Below are 17,994 nucleotides of genomic sequence, written 5' to 3'. Positions count from 1 at the left end.
CCAGGTCCTGGGTGCCTGTGGGCAGCCCAAGGGAAGCCACCCTGGGTCCCAGATGCCTGCCGGTGGCCAGAAGGAAACAGCCTGTATGCCGGGTGCCGGAGGGAAGCCGTTGCCTGCAGGCGGGGGAAGGAAGGCGTACTCTTGCACGGATTTTTGTGCATCGGGCCTCTAGTAGGTTATAAAGAAAAGCATAAGGAACAGCAAATACATTTACAGCGCTGTACGTATTTCTCAGTGCCCTGTGTATGTCGTCTGGTTTGGGTCACACGGCTCACCTGCGAGTGTTTGCAAATTGTCCACTGAAGCAAAGGCAGGGAAAGTGGGCTGAGCAGTTCAGACTCCAGCTGTACTGGGGTCTCCGAGCACTGGGTGTCCTGCAGCCGGGAGACCTCTGAGCGCGGTGTGCTCGAGGCACCCGCCTGGGGTCAGGGGTCGGCAGTAGCCATTACAGGAAGCTCATTCGGCCTCGCCGGTGCACAGCCCTCACCTCTGGGCTTCTAGAACTGGGAGCATCGGCACAGGCACGTTTTTCCTTTGTGGCCACTTGACTGCGTGGCAGTAATGCCACGTGCCCGGCTCCCTCTTCAGGACATGGCTGTGTGACATCCGGCGGGCAGGCAGGATGGCGCTCAGCGTACAGGCGCGGGAAGCCGCTGTGGCCCTCGCCATCCACATGCCTCTCCCGGGAAAGTTAGCGGCCGGCCTGCAGCGGCTGAGTGAAAAAAGGAGGCTTTTCTGCTCAGCCTGTCGGTTCTAGATCGCAAGCCACGGCAGTCCCTCCCCCACCCCGCCTCCCTCCCACTTTCAAATATGAATCAGACGGTTTACTCTGTTCTACTTTCCTCTTCCACAAGGAAACCAGACTCTAAACCTAATTAAGATAGCACTTCAGTCTGTAACTAAATTCATTCACAGCCCGACTGCGCTGGGGTGCCGGCTGCCTCTGGCCGCCGCGTGTTGCAAAGCTCATTGAAATCATTGTCCTTTATTCAGGCTTTAGCTGCTAGAAAGATTCTTTTTAAAAAAATGAACCCTGCTCCTCTCATGCTCGAGGGGCCACGGGGCTCCAGGCACTTTGATCCCGGAGCTCAGAGGTCCCCACACTCCTCATTAATTACAGCTGCGGGCACGGGGAACGTTCTGGCCCAAGTGGCATTAGCCGCCTCGCTCCTTTGGCGCCCAGAGCTAGAAAGTGGGAGAATCCCGGATGAAGCTCCCACCAGCCAGCTCCCGCCCGCTCCCCAGGGCTGGGGAACAGGGCAGCTGTGGGCTACCAGCCGTGTGACCCAGGAGATTGGAACCTAGCTGGGCACATCTGCCCTGTCTGGGACGTGATGGGTCCCACGCCTGTCTCACAGGGTGACTCTGAGGGATGCATGAGTTTTGGGGATCCCTCATCTGTGCTGGGCTGTAGGGAAGCAAAAGGAATAAACAGAGTTCCGTGCCCTAGTGAGCCCCAAACCCACCGTTCTCAGTCAGGGCGCTCTGTCCCCAGGGGGCTTGGCAAGAGCTGGAGATGTTTGGGGTTGTCAATACGAGGGGCCCCTAATAGGTCGGCGCCAGGGGTGATGCTAAACATCCTACAAGGCCCAGGACGGCCCTCCCAGCAGGAATTCTGCGCCTGTCCCAGCGGTGGTGGTGAGGCTGAGAGGTGATCTGAGTAGGCCAACCAGGGCCAGAGCGTAGGCATGTCAGGAGGAAATGAAATACTCTGCGGACAGGGGCATCGATTTGGGGGTTCTCGTGTGATCTAGTGCCGTCCAGCCCTTGGTCCCAGCTCCGTCAGAATTCACCCCCATCCACCGGGCCCAGGGCCGAGGGGGCCAGGCCTGCGGGGGGAGGAGGGTGCCTTCAGCAACGTGTCCCGTCCCATTCATCTCCCTCTCTCATCTGAAAGCCCCCGGCCCCCCACAGTTCTGCAGTTATAGATGCGTCCCCGCGTGGCTCACGGGGAGGCCTTCCTTCCCCAGAGATGAGCTTTGCAACACCCAGGTGACACCAGCCCACTGTCTGCGTTCCTTTCGTGCCTTCCCCTCCCCAAAGGGCTAAAAATAAAACGTAAACTAGTCAAGATGACTATTTTATGACGATAACATAGTTTATGCTTTTATACTAAGAAAGCAAAGCAGAAAATTGGGTAGAAGGCAAAGTGGGCGGCTGCGCAAATTAGAATCCGGGCGGTCAGAGCACGGAGGAGATCGGCTCCGTGGCGTGGGCCTCAGGCTCATTCAGAAACAGCTCTGCGGGCCCCCCCGCCCCCCCCTACCCCATGGAGGCAAAGGGGAGTGGGGAGAACATGAGGCTCTGATTCAGAGTCTCCTTCTCAACACCGTGTTCTTAGGAAAGTCCTGCTGGGACCCGCAGGGCTTGGTCTGCACACGGGTTGAACACCCCCCCCCACCCACACCCCTACCCCGTTGCAAAGTCTCAGCATGTGAAGCGTCACTGCCTATGGGGGGTGGGGGGGGGGAGAGGGGGTGATCATAGCGTGGTGGTGTGTCTTCCTCCTTTAAAGATGGGTCCTGCAATGGCAGGGGACTGAATGGTGTCTGGGGTTTGCTTCAGTAACACAGAGGTAGGAGACGCAGATGGGTGTGCATGTGGGAAACTGACCATGAGTTCCCGGATGACAGGTTGAGTTCGTGATGGGTCTCTGGGTCTTCATTATTTTAGTCTGTTCTCTCTACCTGTATATTTGAAGTTTTTCATCCATTAGAAATATCTATCGCCCGGCCGGTGTGGATCGGTGGTTGAAGGTCAACCTATGAACCAAGAGGTCACGGTTTGATTCGCAGTCAGGGCACATGCCAGGGCGCGCCGTGGGGGGTGTGCAGGAGGCAGCCGATGGCTGTTTCTGTCTCTATCTCTCTCTCCCTCTCTGAAATAAATAAACAAGTGTATTTTTAAAAAGGAAGGAAGGAAGGAAGGAAGGAAGGAAGGAAGGAAGGAAGGAAGGAAGGAAGGAAGGAAGGGAGGGAAACTGGAGGCTCCAGTTGCCGCCTGCCCAGGGCTTCTGGTGGGAGGAGCGCCATCCAGCCCCTCAGTTCACCCCACTGGAGTCGCACAGCCGGACAGACTTTGCTCTCTGGCTTTGCATAGCTGCCTTCTGTTCCCTCTTCTCCATGAAGAACCGAGCGATTTGCCACGAAAAGGAGGCTCACAGATTGGGGTCATTTCCAGTTCTGCTCTCGGGCTGGTCACCAAGGCGGGTCCGGGGCTGTGCAGCCTGGCATTGCGGGCCTGCCCTACCCATGGTGCTGCCAGGCCCACGTGTGGCCTTTGTGTTGTAAAGAAGGACACCCCTGGTGGTTCCAAGCGGGGGAGGGTATGATTGCATGAGATTTTAGGAAGATTAATCACCCACAGATCATACCAGTTGGGGATGTCAAGGCACGGTGAGCGGTTGGGATAATATGATTATCATCATACTGTCTGATAGGAGAATATGATTTCAAAGGCGCGGGCATTTGGAAGTGGTCATTTTCTTGCCAGACACAGCGTGAGGCCCTTCAGTAATGCCCACAGATCTGCCCAATCATTTGCCAAAGTGCCCTCCTGCCAGGAACCCTCCCACCTGGAACCACAAACCTCCAGCCACAGGGGAAGAGCAGTACCTGGCATGAGCAGGTGTCTGGCGCCCCCTGGTGGCGGATAAGAGGAAATGCCGGAGCATTCCCCCATTTCCATAGATGGGGGACCACAGTCTTGTTGAGCTGAGGGCAGGTAAAGGAAGGCAGTCCCCGTGGGTGTGTGTAGACGTGCTTGAGTCCGTTCTGTCTCCTTCAGGCCACTCGGCCGCCAAGTGACAGGCAGGCTAAAGCTCAGCGCGGGAACTCAGCCCTGCAGACACGGGTTCCTTTAGAATTTATTCGAAGGATTTCCATGGCCCACAGCCTTTCTCCGGCCGCCTCCTCCTGCCAAATGGTGGGTCGGAGGACGTGCAGGCGTGAGGGCCCACAGAACCTGAGCTCCGATCCCGTGGTGGGGCCATAACCCAAAACCTATAACTTCTCGGTGCCTCAGTTGCTTCATCTGTAAACTGGAGCGGGAGAGACCCGCGTCCCAGAGCGGCTGTGAGGACGACGTTACAGACGTGTCTGAGGGCCCTGGCCCCCGGGCACTTCGAGGGGACTTACTTTGCGTCGCTGTTGGTAGTGGCATCGGTGTGGCCAGGCAGACGTGGCGGTGGGTCCTAAGCAGCGAGGACAAAATTAGGGCCCGTGGGATGACCACCTCAGCACTCGGGTGAATGAGAATGAGAAATATCAAGAAGTGGCCGACAGTTCCACCTGCCGGGGCTGGGCCTGCCTCTGGGCGGCCCTGCTGTCTCCCAGAGGCCCCTGGGAAAGTTCACGTGGCTCTGGGGTCCTTTGAAGAGGCAGGCTGTGCCCGTGTGAAAACCAGACAGAACTTCTTCAACAAGTAGCAGCAACTTATTTTTATTGATCAGAGAGAGAGAGAGAGAGAGAGAGACATCAGCGATGAGAGAGAATCATTGATTAGCTGCCTCCTGCACGCCTCCTACTGGGGACCAAGCCTGCAACCCGGGCATGTGCCCCCTCTGGTTTATGGGTCAGTATACAACCACTGGGCCACACAGGCTGGGTCATATGTATCCCATGTTTCGCAGGCTTCCTGCTGTTTATGGAGCGTGTTTTATTCATGCATGTGTGAGGCAGAACGGTCCCTCTCGGGGGGACATTTCAGCCTGCATATTTGAAGACAGAGGAACACACTTGTCTCAATGGAGGGCACGGAGGGCAAATGGGAGTGAGAACAGTATTATGCCAGCCGGGGAGTCCGCATTATGTTTCAGGGGCGGCTAGGAAGTGGCGGACACAGCCCAGACTCTGTCTTCTCTAGGCTGATGCTGCCATCTAGTGGCGAAGAGCCACAGCCGACCTGGGCGCCCTCTGCACTCCACCTCCTTGGAGGGACTTAGAATGACTCTGAGTCCAGCTAAGGAAACAGACCCCTGCCTAGGGGAGACCGCACGCAGGCCGCCCTCCTGGGACTCACCACCCCCAGGCACAGAAAGGGCTCTGTGATACGAGTTGTGTTGCACTGCATGTAATCCCCAGTGTGCTGCAAGGCAGCTCTTCCGATCTCCACGCTCCGCTGAGGTCTGGCTGATCCCCGCGGCTTCACTGCTGTCCCAGGGTTCGCCTCCTGGTCTTTCTCTAGAACCTCGGTGGCCCCGGAGCCTGGGTTCAAAGGTCCCTCTGTCATGTCCGAGCTGTGTGGCACCGAGGCAACTGACTAACCTCTCTGAGCTCTGTTCTTCCATTTATAACAAGAGTATGGTGACATGAACCTTGTCAGTGGTCATGAGTATTTTTGTTTGAGCTCAGGTACCTGGGAAGGGACGACTTGAAGAAAGACATTGCCTCAGGGCAGGTTAATAGGGGGCTGTGCCCCGTTCTGAGTGCTGCCGGCATACGCAGGCAAAACAGAGGACCAACTAGACCACTTTCAGTCATAACGAGGCCGAAGCACGCACCCACGTGCACTGGCCAGTGAGACGCTACGTAGAGATCCTTGTCTGTTTCCTCGACATTTTATCAGCAAATCCCGCTCGGAGGAAAGCACCGACTTCCCCTGAAGTGATCTTTCCTGTGTCACGCACACAGCCCTCAGCTCCTCTGGTCCCTGCCCTGCCAGTGTTGTCTCGGCCACGGCCAGCAAATCAGGCTGTCCCATGAGGCCACTGTGGCCGCAGATCCTTGGCCAGGAAGGGACCGGAGCTGGGCCTGGGACCCAGGCAGTGAGCCACACAGGCCAGGCTAGCACCGTCTTTTTAAGTCGTCTGGGAAGCCTGACTCCTGAGCCACTGTTGGAACAACAACAGATAGCAACGCTAAAATCTGCAACACCGAAATGAATACCTACCTAATCCGATGTTCTCAGAGCACGCCATTATGTCAGCTTTGTTACTTGCTAAGTTTCATGCCCATAAACATCTCATCACATTTGGAAATAATTTGTGGCTTCAATTTTTCTTCCGTCCGAGGATTCCTGAGTTTGCACAATGGGTGCTGAGAAATCGTCGCCAACCATAAATTAAACAAATTACGTAGTGCCAAATAAAGGAAAAAGCAAAATTATAGAAATTCTTTCAAAAATGTTTATGGCAGAAAAATGGTTTGGTGATAGGCATGTCTGTATTTTAATATGCTTCATGTGATGGGGGTGAAATTCTTGCAAAGTAAGTATATAGGGGGCCCACAACATTTTGATTTTGATTGACCAATCAAAATATTACAGGACTCGCACAGCCGGTGTGGCTCAGTGGGTGAGTGTCGACTATGAACCAAGAGGTCACAGTTCAATTCCCAATCAGGGCATATGCCCGGGTTGCGGGCTCCATTCCTAGTAGCGGGCGTGCAGGAGGCAGCCAATCAGTGATTCTCTCCCATCATTGATGTTTCTATCTCTCTCTCCCTCTCCCTTCCTCTCTGAAATCAATAAAAATGTATTTTAAAAATATTATAGGATACCTGCACAATACAGAGTGTTCCATGGGGTTTGCGAAATTTAGAAATGCAGGCTTTTCCCCTCTAGGATTTTAGGCTGATTCCTACAATGTGATTTGTATGATCAGACACCTCATCCTGTTGATTGGAGCCGTGTCCTTGCCCTTTGACTGTTGCTCATGGAATGCCCTGGGCTTTGTCATCTAACCTGTGTCTCCTGTTCTTTCTCCAGGAATCCTGTTCACAATGCTGGTGTTTGGACCCGCCTGCGGGTTCATCCTGGGCTCCTTCTGTACCAAAATCTACGTGGACGCTGTGTTCATTGATACAAGTAAGAGACACCCCTCAGTTTCCGAGCGCCGTCACCACCCCGCCCCCCCCCTGCCCCCGCCTGGGCCTGGGAACGGAGCGGTCAGCCTGTGGTTCTGAGACCGTCCTAGCTGGGGGCAGCCCTACTGTGTGCACCTGGGTGGTGCAGCTGGCGGCCCGCCTGAGATCAGATGGAAGGGGCACGAGTCAGGTTCAGGGGGCCTGGACTCAAGTCCGTGCTCTGCCAGTATCTGCTGAGGCTGAGTAGCTCCCTGTGGTGGAGTTCACCCTCATCAGTAAATGAATGGCGATGGCGACTGTAGTCTCCTCGCTGGGCTATGATGAGGAATGAATGAGAAACTAGTCATGGAAACTCCAGGCATGCGCGAGTGCTCATCGAATGCTGGTCCATTCACCTATGTGAGGACTGCACCTTTTTCTTTTCTCTTTTAAGAATATATTTCTATTGATTTTAGATGGAGAGGATGGGAGAGGGATAGAGCGATAGAAACATGGATGAGAGAGAGAGACATCGATCAGTTGCCTCCTGCACGCCCCCTACTGGGGACCAAGCCCACGCCCCAGGCATGTGCCCTGACCAGGAATTGAACCAGGACCTCTTGGTTCGTGAGTCGATGCTCAGCCACTGAGCCACACCCGCTGGGCCAGCCGCAGTCTTTTTATAACCCAGTCTCAGAAGCGACATGTCGTTGCCTCTGCTGCATCCCGTGTGCGACACGCAGGGAAGGGATGACTATACACGGGTGCGAATGCCGAGGGTGGGGACTGCTGGGGGTTGCCTTGTCACTGCCGGCCTGGGTGGCACCCCTCTACCTCAAGCCCGAGAGAGGAGGCCTTTCTCTCTGAAAACAGCGTGCGGGAAGCAATCCCACCTCCTACTGCCGATCTATCCCCGGATCAATAAGAACTCCCAGTCCCCGAGTTCTCCATCCATCATCGCTTGGCAGGGCCAAATTTACTGGTTCACCCCAAAGAAATAATGCGGCTTTAAATCCAATCAAGTCACTGTGATTCACTCCATTAATCCCGCTGATATATTTACTTGTAGCTAATGATGTTACAAATTTCCAAGGGGGGAAAAAGAAGCAGCCTTACTTATTTATTCTTCAAAGGCCTGGGTCTAGGAAGGCTGCATTGGCAGAGTTGGTTGGCCCTTTAAACCCTACTCCAAGGGGACAGGGGTCCGAGAAACAGCACGTGAAGCAAGTCGGCTGCCATCTTACTTATCTGACAAAAAAGCCAGCTTCCGCCACCACCTCACCGGAGGCCTCACCAGCGGGGACAGCAGGCGGGTGGGGAAGGGGCGCCCTCCCACTGTGAGGGGGGCCGCCTGGGAGGGGGAGCCGCATGGCCAGGCAGCGTCAGCCCTGGCATATGAGCAGCGGCCCCTTGAATCAAGGCCTGTGGATAAACACAATCTTGGAACCAAAGAGAACCTCAGACGTCATTCTCTCCCAGCTCCTCCTTTGTGCAAACGAGGAGACTGAGACGGAGAGAGGGGCAGGGACGTGCTGACCCGAGGGGTGGGTCTGTATAAACCCAGGCGTCCCCGGTCGGGGTGAGGGCATTTCCGCTTCAGGAGGCCCATCCCCACGCCCTCCCGGGCATGAGCTGGCATCTTAGTGCCTCGTAGCAAGGGCTGGCCAGCTGGCTGGAGGCGGCCCAGCTTGTCTGCTCCTGGTCACCTCCGGGGTGCCAGCCTTTGCCATGCTGTCCCCACGGCCACACGTGCTGTCTCCACTTCAGTCTGTCCATCATCTCACCCCTCGGGGCCCAGCGTGGTCCAGGCTCATGGGCAGCGTGGAGCCTCCTGTGTCCGACTTGCTGACGACAGCCTCACCCTCAGTTCACGGTGGGCCTGCCTGGTGTGTGTCAGGAATGGGAGCCACTCCCCGCCTTTGCTTCCCCTCTGAAGGCCATGGGCCTGCGGTGCTGCTTCTCGCCGGCAGAGGGCAGGAGAGCACGATGTATTGTGTGGGAGAAACGGAATTCCGAAGGGATTGTTCTCAGCCTGTGACTGAAAGGCGCGCTGTCTCTGAATGGGTTGGGGCTGTGCTTTAAGGAGGGGCCCTCAGTTTTTTTAGGGATGATCCTCTATCGTTTCCTCACCAAGACCGAGCCCCCCATTAGGACTGTCTGGTCTGCGGGAGTGTGTCCTTAAGCGTGAATATAAGGGGCCACACACCCAGCTCATGCTCCTGAAATTCCCCTGAGAGCCAGCGGGTCCGGGAAGGGCACGGCCTGGGATCGTGGGGAGGCGCCAGTGGCCCTCGGGGGCCCTGCGGGGGACAGATGAAGGAGGGAACGTGCCTCCCTAGCACAGCCTGGCAGCGGCTGCGGACGCAGGGCGGCAGGGCGAGAGCCTGAGGATTCCTTCCTGCTGGACGAATCCGCCCAGGGGCGGGGAGCCTCTCTCTGCCGCGGGCCGTACACATTTATCGGCTTAAAAATCAGCGGCTCTATTTGGTCAGACATTTGCCTAACTCCCCCTGATGCCTTGGCAGGGCCAGACCTAATGATTTGGGCTCTCCGGCCGGGCGTTCCCCACCCCTGAATTAGCTGCACAACCGGGACCCTGAGCGTTCCATGCTGCCCTCCACCTCAGCCCCTTCCTGTCTCCACTTCTAATTAGGTCTGTCGCTTAATGACCCTCCTGGAGCTCTCGGGTCCCATAGCAAAAATTCCACAAACTGGGTTAGACAAATAGGTAAATGGACTGGAAAAAAAAATCCCCAAACTACCCAGAGAGCCGTAGTGTCACTTGTTCATCAGGTTCGAGAAGTGAATGTCCCCCACTGGCCGTGATCCGCCCTCTCACAGCCTCGGGGACCCTCCTGGGTTGCTGGGTTGGTTAGTTTCAAGCTGGTTCAACCCTATTCCAGTGGTTTTCTTCCGAACTTATAAGGAAATGGTCATGGGAAGTGGGAAGAAACCTCAACCCCCTGTGATTGCATGACCTTCAACAGAGGGAGCACGCAAACAGCAGCCCGAAGCTTGCACACCTTTCCGAACAAAACCACAAAAACACGCCGAAGGTCAGAGTCTGAGACGCGGAAGGGTTGGAGAATGGACAGTGGTAAGCAGGAACCCTCCCAGCGTATAGACCAATGCAGGGCCGGCCTGCGCTGTGCCTCCTGACAGACGGACATTTCCTGCCTCTTGACAGCCGGGCATTTCCGACGTGGTGACCCAGTGTGGAGCTATCCCTGCTCCAGACCGCCCTCTGCCTGGAGTGGCCGAGGACTAGACAGGTGGCTGGAGGGAGCCGAGTTAATCTGCTCACGGCACCCTGAGGATGCCACGCCTGGATTCTGGCCTCACCCCATTCTCTTGAATGTCTTTCTTCATCTGCGACTCCAGTTCCATTGGCATTTACATATCTAAGTAAAGGACACAGATTGGTGTCCTTTCAGCGTCTCTGGGCATCTGACTGACAGTAGCCCTCGCCAGGAGGCTGGAGCTGTAGTAACGTTTCAAGATCAAGACGCAAACTAGAATCAGATTGAAAGAGAAGTAAAGAGATTTTCCTGCCTTGCCCCCAAAGTACCTCAGACAGCACCGTTGCTCTCCCCAGCCTGCCCAGGACCGCTGTTCTTAAGGAGCGTGGGTTTGCCTTTGCTAAGCCTTCTGTATCAGTCAGCGTAGGCCAGGTTCTGCTGCAGTAACAAACACTCCCAGCAGCTCAGTGGCGTAGAATCCTGAAAGTTTAGTTCTTGCTCATGCTCTATACCCAGTGCAGGTCAGCAGGGACAGTTGTTCCCTGTAGCCTCTGGTACCACCTCAGGAGCTTTCACACGCTCCCATGACCAGAGGCACGGAGCATGGCGAGTGGCACACCGGCTTATATGTACCTACCTCCCCTCAGAAGGGGCGTGATGTGCCGCCCCCCCCCACCTCTCAGATTTTACTGCCAAAATGATGGTGCAAGGCCACATCCTCCTTGTTTTCAGAAGAAAAGACCCAAATGTAGACCTTGGTCATGTCTGCCGCACCATTGATCGCTAGCCGACATGGACGTTTCTCCCTCCACGTTGAGAATGCTGGACAGTCACCTGCTGAGCGGGTGGAGGAGGTTCCACCATAAGGAGCTGAAACACCTCCCAACAATACCCTTCATTGTGCAGAAAGGAGGCATCTTAGAAGACGTTTCTCAGACCAGGTCCGAGCCTCAGTGGTCTTGGGAACCCCCATTATCAGAACGAACCCCCCCCCTGCCCCCCTGCCCCCAGCAGCATGCACAAAGCCACTTGCATCCTACCTTCAGCTCTGTGAACTTGGGCTTGGTCCCTGACCTCCTGAGCCTCGCTCTCTCCAGCTGGGGAAAATGGGGATCACAGAAGACTATTGTGCAGGGCTGTCGGGAGGGCTGGCAGGCATGGTGAGGACACACCGGGCCTGAGCCGCAGCAAATGATGGTGGCATTTGCCTTGGTGCTGGCTACAGAGTCTGCGGGGGAGCCTCTTACAGATGCTGGTCATCTGGCGTCTCTGGTCCTTTTTGTTCCCAAGTCCGTCTATCCGCCCGGCCCAGGCCCCAGCCCTGCTGGTTCTTAGCTCCTGTGCGTGGCCCTGGTCTCCAAGAGCCTCCTCCAGGCTCCGGGGACACGAAATTCTCAGCAAAGAGACATTTCTAAGCAGCTCATCTGGAGCGCTGCCATGGAGAGAGAGAAAAAACCCGCAGCAGGGAGTGAGCTGTGGTTTATATCTTCACGCCTTCAGCTGGCAAATCAAAGAAACGACAGTGTAAGAGCCGCACTCAGGGCCGCTGCCTCTAAGCGTATGAGCTGGCTGCAAGCTCTCCAGGAGAGGCCTGGCCCCAAACCACAGGCCGCACGAGGTTTGAATTAACCTGCCCGTGGCACATTGGAGGCAGCACCCCAGCCATGAATATGACGTTATGGATTCAGTGCTCACGCTCGCGCCAGGCGTCTCCTGAGCCCTTTAGTTCTCCTGTGGTCACTCAATCTTCCCAAGCTCGGTGTGGCACCTGCTGTCATTGTCATCACGGTGGTACGTACGGATAAGTCAGCTGACTCATGGGGGTGGAGGGGTGGTACGTACGGATAAGTCAGCTGACGCCCGGGGTTCAAATCACTGGCCTGAGGTCACACAGCGAGAAGTGGGCGGGATTTCAGCCCAGGCGCCTCGGCTTTTGACTTCTGTGCCACCCCTTACGATCTCTGAACCAGATTTAGGACAGGGAGTGGGGTGCTGGCCGGTGTGGCTCAGTGGTTGAGCGTCGGCCCATGCACCAGGAGGTCATGGTTTGAGTCTGATCAGGACACATGCCGAGTTGCAGGCTCGATCCCCAGTAGGGGATGTGCAGGAGGCAGCCCATCGATGTTTCTCTCTCATCACCGGTGTTTCACTCTCCCTCTCCCTCTCCCTTCCTCTTGCTAAAAATGAATAAATAAATAAATAAATAAATATATTCTGCTCGCTCCATATATATATATATATATATATATATATATATATATATATATAATTTTTTTTTTTAAAGCAGGGAATGGGGTGTTGAATGGGATTTCAGATTAACTGCTTTGGGAGGGGGAGGTGCAAATGAGTTAACCTAGTAAAACTGTACCCTTGAATAATAAATGTTTGTGTGCATGCATGTGTGTGTGTGTGTGCGCACATGTGTGTGTGTGTTAGCCAAGTGTGGGCCCCGCCACGCCCCTCCGCTGACGGCGCTCCTCCCGGCTGCAGGTAACCTGGACATCACCCCGGACGACCCCCGCTGGATTGGAGCCTGGTGGGCCGGCTTTCTGCTCTGCGGTGCCTTACTCTTCTTCTCTTCCCTCCTGATGTTCGGGTTCCCCCAGTCTCTGCCCCTGCACTCGGACCCCGCCGTGGAGAGCGAGCAGGCCATGCTCCCCGAGAGGGAGTACGAGAGGCCCCCTCCCAGCAACGGGGTCCTGCGGCACCCGCTGGAGCCGGACAGCAGCGCCTCCTGCTTCCAGCAGCTGAAAGGTGAGGCGCCTCGTCCGCGGGCGGCCGGGTTATGGGGGGATCGAGGGCAGAGGGATGCTGGTACTCAGGACGGGCTGAGGGGGCACGAGAGGCAGCATCGACCTTGTTTTGCGTGACTTGCTTCCCAGGCCTGTGCCTGACTCCCTGCGAGCCTGGCTGGCGTGTCCTGACCCTCGGGTGGGCTTTCCCGTGGGCGGGTCCCAGCCCTTAGACCCTGGAGGCAGAGCCCTGCCTTTGATCCTTGAAAGAGCAGAGCTTCAAAGGCTGAATACTCGTCTGTGTGCTGGTCACGCTGATGGCCAACCGGCCCCGTGCTGTCCCAGAAAAGATAGCTGCGCCGGCGACCGCAGGGACAGCTGAGCCGGCCCAGAGCCTTCACAGGCGGCCCCACAGTGTGCAGTGGCTAATGACTCCCGGAGCACTCGCCCGCTCGATGAGGTGGGCGTGACTGTCTTGGTGCCACCCAGCGGGACAGCGGGACTAGGCCCAGGTCTCCAGACTCTAAATTCCGAGCTCGTCCTGGTGTTTTGCACAAGGATTCACTCAACTGATAATGAACCAACCGAGGAGGAAAAAGGGAGTCGGCCGGGGGTTGATGGGACAAAAGCCCTTTTGCGACTTTTTTTAAATGTTTTTTATTGATTTCAGAGAGGAAGGGAAAGGGAGAGAGAGAGAAACATCAATGATGAGAGAGAATCATTGATAAGGTGCCTCCTGCACGCCCCCTCCTGGGGATGGAGCCCGCACCCAGGCATGTGCCCTGACCTGGGATGGAACTGTGACCTCCTGGTTCTGAGCCACACCGGCTGGGCACAGCCCGCACTTAACCATGACACCCTCAGCCTCCCTCTAGATACCCCTGCAATACTTCCAGAAACAATGTGTACGTAACAAAGGACAATGTCTCAACACTGAAACGCAGGATTTTAGTGTGTGAACACTCGTATCCATCTCTTTGAAATGACATTTCTTAAAAAGTCAGATTGCCAGCAGTGTTCCAAACCCTGTGAAAAATAAACACACAGGCCCCTACAGGCCAGGATGCGCGCAGCGAAGCAGCGGGTACGTGGATGGATACCGTGGACTGAAGGGGGTGTCCCCACGCTGTTATTCTGACTCGTGCCTGTTTAAAAGATTTTGTTCCGTGTGTGTGTGTGTGTGTGTGGCATGCAATTATTTAATCCAAGAGCCGCCTCCCGAAGGCTTTAGTAATTTAATAGGAAGCCACCACAGAACCACGGAGGCCACGAGCACAGTGCGGCCTGGTGGTTTCTCAGCGGGGCTGTGGGGCTGGGTCCCTCAGCCACGTGATGCTGAGCCGCCGCCGGCTGTTCAGTCCGTTCTCATAACCAAGTTTCTCCCTTAACGGCAAAGGACCCTCGGTCCCTCTTCCATAGAGATTCGTTCTCTGATACTTGGCGTCTTTCCCAAGTGTGATGAGTTTAAAAGTTTTGTGTATCTGCAGTTCCCGCCCCATTGTCCTGTCATTCTGATTTATTGAGCTTGCCCGTTACCATTATTAAAAGCTTTCGTGTCCCCTATTATTATTTTATTCTCATTAGCTGGGCCATTTAGAGGCTCCGTCTCCCCAGAGATGCGGTGGAGCCTGTGTAGGTGGGTGTGTGCCTGAGGGCAGCTGGCCAATTCATCACCTGGGGTGCGCTAGGCTCCTGCTCACCTGCTTATTCCGTGACCCTGCCCCCGACCGGATCTCCTGGGACCTGGGATGTGCCTGAGCTTTTGCTTCTGTGAAGGCGGAAACCAGCACGCCACGTGCCCAGTAATGCCCGTTGCTGTGGTCACAGCCGGCGGAGCCCCTGGCGTGGTCACCGCACTCCACTTTCACAGATGTTTCCCTTCTCTGCTTCCCACCGGGCCCAGTACTCACATCAGACTTGCCCACGGGCAGCTTTAAACCTCCCCGTTTTAACCCAGCATCGTCCCGAGCTGTGGTCGCCATGCAGCGCCACACTTGACGTATGTTATAGTTCAGTTCACATTAAGAGAAAGGTGTGGTGAGTTCATGTATGCATAAAGCATCTACTTCTGGTGTAGATTAGGTTCTCAATAAATATTAGTTACATTTTGAGAAAGGGATACAAATTGGAGATTGCATGGAAAAGGCCAAGAGAATGAAAAACTGGGAAAAACAATAACAAAGTAAAATAACGGTGTGACTGTTGACGGGATGGGCTGTGCGGGTGTCCCCGGGGCCTGCTCGCACTGGCAGGATCCATGGCCCCACCTAGTGAAGGAGATGTGGTCAGAGGCCACACCGAGGATGCTAATCACGGGAAGTATCCAAATAATGAGATCACTTCTAAAGAATTAAAAAGAAACGAAATATCCCGTTTTTATTTTTTTTAACTTTTTTTAAAAAGGAGATTTCTGTTTTTTAAAAAAAAATGGTTTGTTTTATTGATCTCAGAGAGAGGAAGGGAGAGGGAGAAAGAGAGAAACTTTGATGATGACAATCAGGGATCAGCTGACTTGTGGTTCACACAAGAATGGTAACACACATCCCATCAATGGGCCCCCTACCGGGGATCGAGCCCCGCAACCCAGGCATATGCCCTTGACCAGGAATCGAACCAGTGACCTCTGGGTTCATAGGTTGATGCTCAACCACTGAGCCACCCCGGCCAGGCCCAAATGTCCCATTTTTAAAAGCATAATGGAAAAGTAAATCTTAATGGTTTCTGAACCTGCATACTTAAGAGAAATACAGTGCAATGAAATGAGATTAACATGGTGCCCCCAACAAGCCCTGCTCTGGCTCTGGGCTGGGAGGATTGGGTGGGGGGAGACCACCTGAGGGAGGAGGAACACGGGGAGCAAGGACCTGGGGCAGACTGCTCCCCTGAGGAGACAGCCCAGCAGGCGGGCTGGACTGGAGGGAGGAGGGGTGAGGTGACAAGTGTGACCAGACCGCTGAGGGGCAGACCCGGGCCATCGCTGGGCGTGGCTGTGTCCATGGTGGAGTTTGGAGCAGGCGCGCGATGGGAGCTGATCCCATTGGCTGCCGGGGGGGAGTGATGGCATCGGATCAAGAATGAGAACTAAGACCTAGTTGGGCTGTGCGGTGACCCCCCAGGTGAGAGCCCCGGCGGCTCTGTCCAGGGAGGTGGCCGTGAAGGTGGTGGAGGCACGGGTGGGGGGTTATATATTTATGAATGGATATGGGAGAGCCTGGAATTTCATTTCTTTCTTGGAATTGTTCAGATTAAGTGCACATACAGTTGTAAGTGTTAATTACATATATATATATATGTATGTGTGTGTGTGTGTGTGTGTGTGTGTGTGTGTGTATAGATAGATAGATAGATAGATATGTTGATAGAACATAGTTATACACTTATAATTTATTTCTAACATATAATTTAGGTGTATTTTCCCTTTTGAGAAACCCATCTCCTTGGGTGGGGGGGATAAGTTGTGATTGCTTATAAAACATTTTTGGTAAGTTGTGCTTATAAAACATTTAGTGTTCCCGCTAAACTGTAATAACAGGCGTGTTATAGTCTCCGGTTTTAGTACTTGTCAGCCTGAGTGTTGAGCTGAAGGTGACTTACGGACTATAGATTTTGGCCTGAGGAACTGGGTGATTCCACTGCTGTTGACTGACTCTGGCAAGAAGGGCCTTGCGGGCAAAGGTCCGTGCGTGTGACCTTGGCCCCTGCTTCTCCCTCAGTGATCCCCAAGGTCACCAAGCACCTGCTCTCCAACCCCGTGTTCACCTGCATCGTCCTGGCCGCCTGCATGGAGATCGCGGTGGTGGCCGGCTTCGCTGCCTTCCTGGGGAAGTACCTGGAGCAGCAGTTTAACCTCACCACCTCCTCCGCCAACCAGCTGCTCGGTGAGTCCGCCTCAGCCCCCCGGGGGAGCGGGGGAGGCTGTCCCGCTCCTAATCAATACGGCAGGAGCGGCCAGAGCCCGGCCGGTGTGGCTCAGTGGTTGAGTGTCGGCCTATGAACCAGGTTTGATCCCCGGTCAGGGCACATGCCCGGTTGCGGGCTCGATCCCCAGCAGAGGGCGTGCAGGAGGCAGCTGCTCGATGATTCTCGTCATTGATGTTTCTCTCTCTCTCCCCCTCTCCCTTCCACTCTGTGCTATTTTCTTACAGAGCTCCACCTCCCTGATTATATTTATCTGACTCTAATACTAAAATTAATTTGCATTCCCTGAGCACGTAGCAGCTGGTTGATGTAGTCGACTGACCTAGAATCTGCTGACTGGCAAGGAGGAGGCCTACCGGGCCGGGAAATTGGCCGCACAGTCCACCCCGTGGACAGATGACACCCATGGTCATTTACATTCGAGTTTTCAATGAAGCGCGTTGGTCGCCCTAAAATCCCACGAGTCTCTGGGAATCATAAGTAACAGGTTATGGTCCTGCTGCCTTGCAGACGGCTCTGTTTATGAGAGAGAGAGAGAGAGAGAGAGAGAGAGAGAGAGAGAGAGAGAGAGAGAGATTGATTGATTTACTTATCAAGAGCCCCAGAATATACTGACTGGTTTGGTGCTATTTCCTGCGAGGCTCTGGGGCTGCTTAAAGCACCGTCTGGGGCTGGCAGGTGTGGGCCCTTCGGCTAAACAGCTCCTGGCCCCTCCTCGGAGCACCCCTGGCCTGGTTAGAAGAGGGGGGGACATCCCCTGTGAGTGGCAGCCCCGGACCGCTCACTCAGCAGCGCGGAGAGCGCCCCGGCTCCTGGCCCTCCTTTCTCAGAGCGCGTGTGCATCCCTGGAATATGTCTTTGTTTCTCGGTCGTCCCTGCACCAGCTGTGTTTCTGTGCGGGGACCCCACTCACAATAGGGGGGCATTCAGACGCCTGGGAACGGAGTTGGTACGTGTGTGTCTCCCCAGCTTTCTGTGAGCTCCTTGAGGGCCGAGATGAGGCCCCTGGTGGAGACTTGGGCACCGGGAGGCGGCCGGGAGGGAGCCCCCGCTGCCCCTGCTCACGGCCCGCCCCTGCCCTCCAGGGATGACGGCGATCCCCTGCGCCTGCCTGGGCATCTTCCTGGGCGGCCTGCTGGTGAAGAAGCTCAGCCTGTCCGCCCTGGGCGCCATCCGCATGGCCATGCTCGTCAACCTGGTGTCCACGGCGTGCTACGTCTCCTTCCTCTTCCTGGGCTGCGACACGGGCCCGGTGGCCGGGGTCACGGTTCCCTACGGAAACACGTAAGTCCCGCGCGTCTGCTCTGCCCGTCGGCCCCGCAG

The 17,994-nt window shown here is 55.4% G+C and overlaps 1 protein-coding gene across 1 annotated transcript in view; it reads left to right on the top strand.

Moving 5' to 3' along the window:
- SLCO3A1 (solute carrier organic anion transporter family member 3A1) overlaps positions 1–17,994 on the top strand; it is a 164,773-nt gene that overhangs the window by 101,938 nt on the left and 44,841 nt on the right. Inside the window, exons 3-6 of the mRNA XM_059678427.1 lie at positions 6,706–6,804; positions 12,512–12,775; positions 16,467–16,631; positions 17,757–17,955. Of these exons, the coding sequence (XP_059534410.1) occupies positions 6,706–6,804; positions 12,512–12,775; positions 16,467–16,631; positions 17,757–17,955 (727 nt within the window). The remainder of the gene's footprint in view (positions 1–6,705; positions 6,805–12,511; positions 12,776–16,466; positions 16,632–17,756; positions 17,956–17,994) is intronic.

Source organism: Myotis daubentonii, chromosome 21 (assembly GCF_963259705.1).
Source record: "Myotis daubentonii chromosome 21, mMyoDau2.1, whole genome shotgun sequence".
Lineage (NCBI taxonomy): Eukaryota > Metazoa > Chordata > Mammalia > Chiroptera > Vespertilionidae > Myotis > Myotis daubentonii.
The sequence above is the reverse complement of the archived record's forward strand: the minus strand, read 5'-3'. Positions and strand labels throughout refer to the sequence as shown.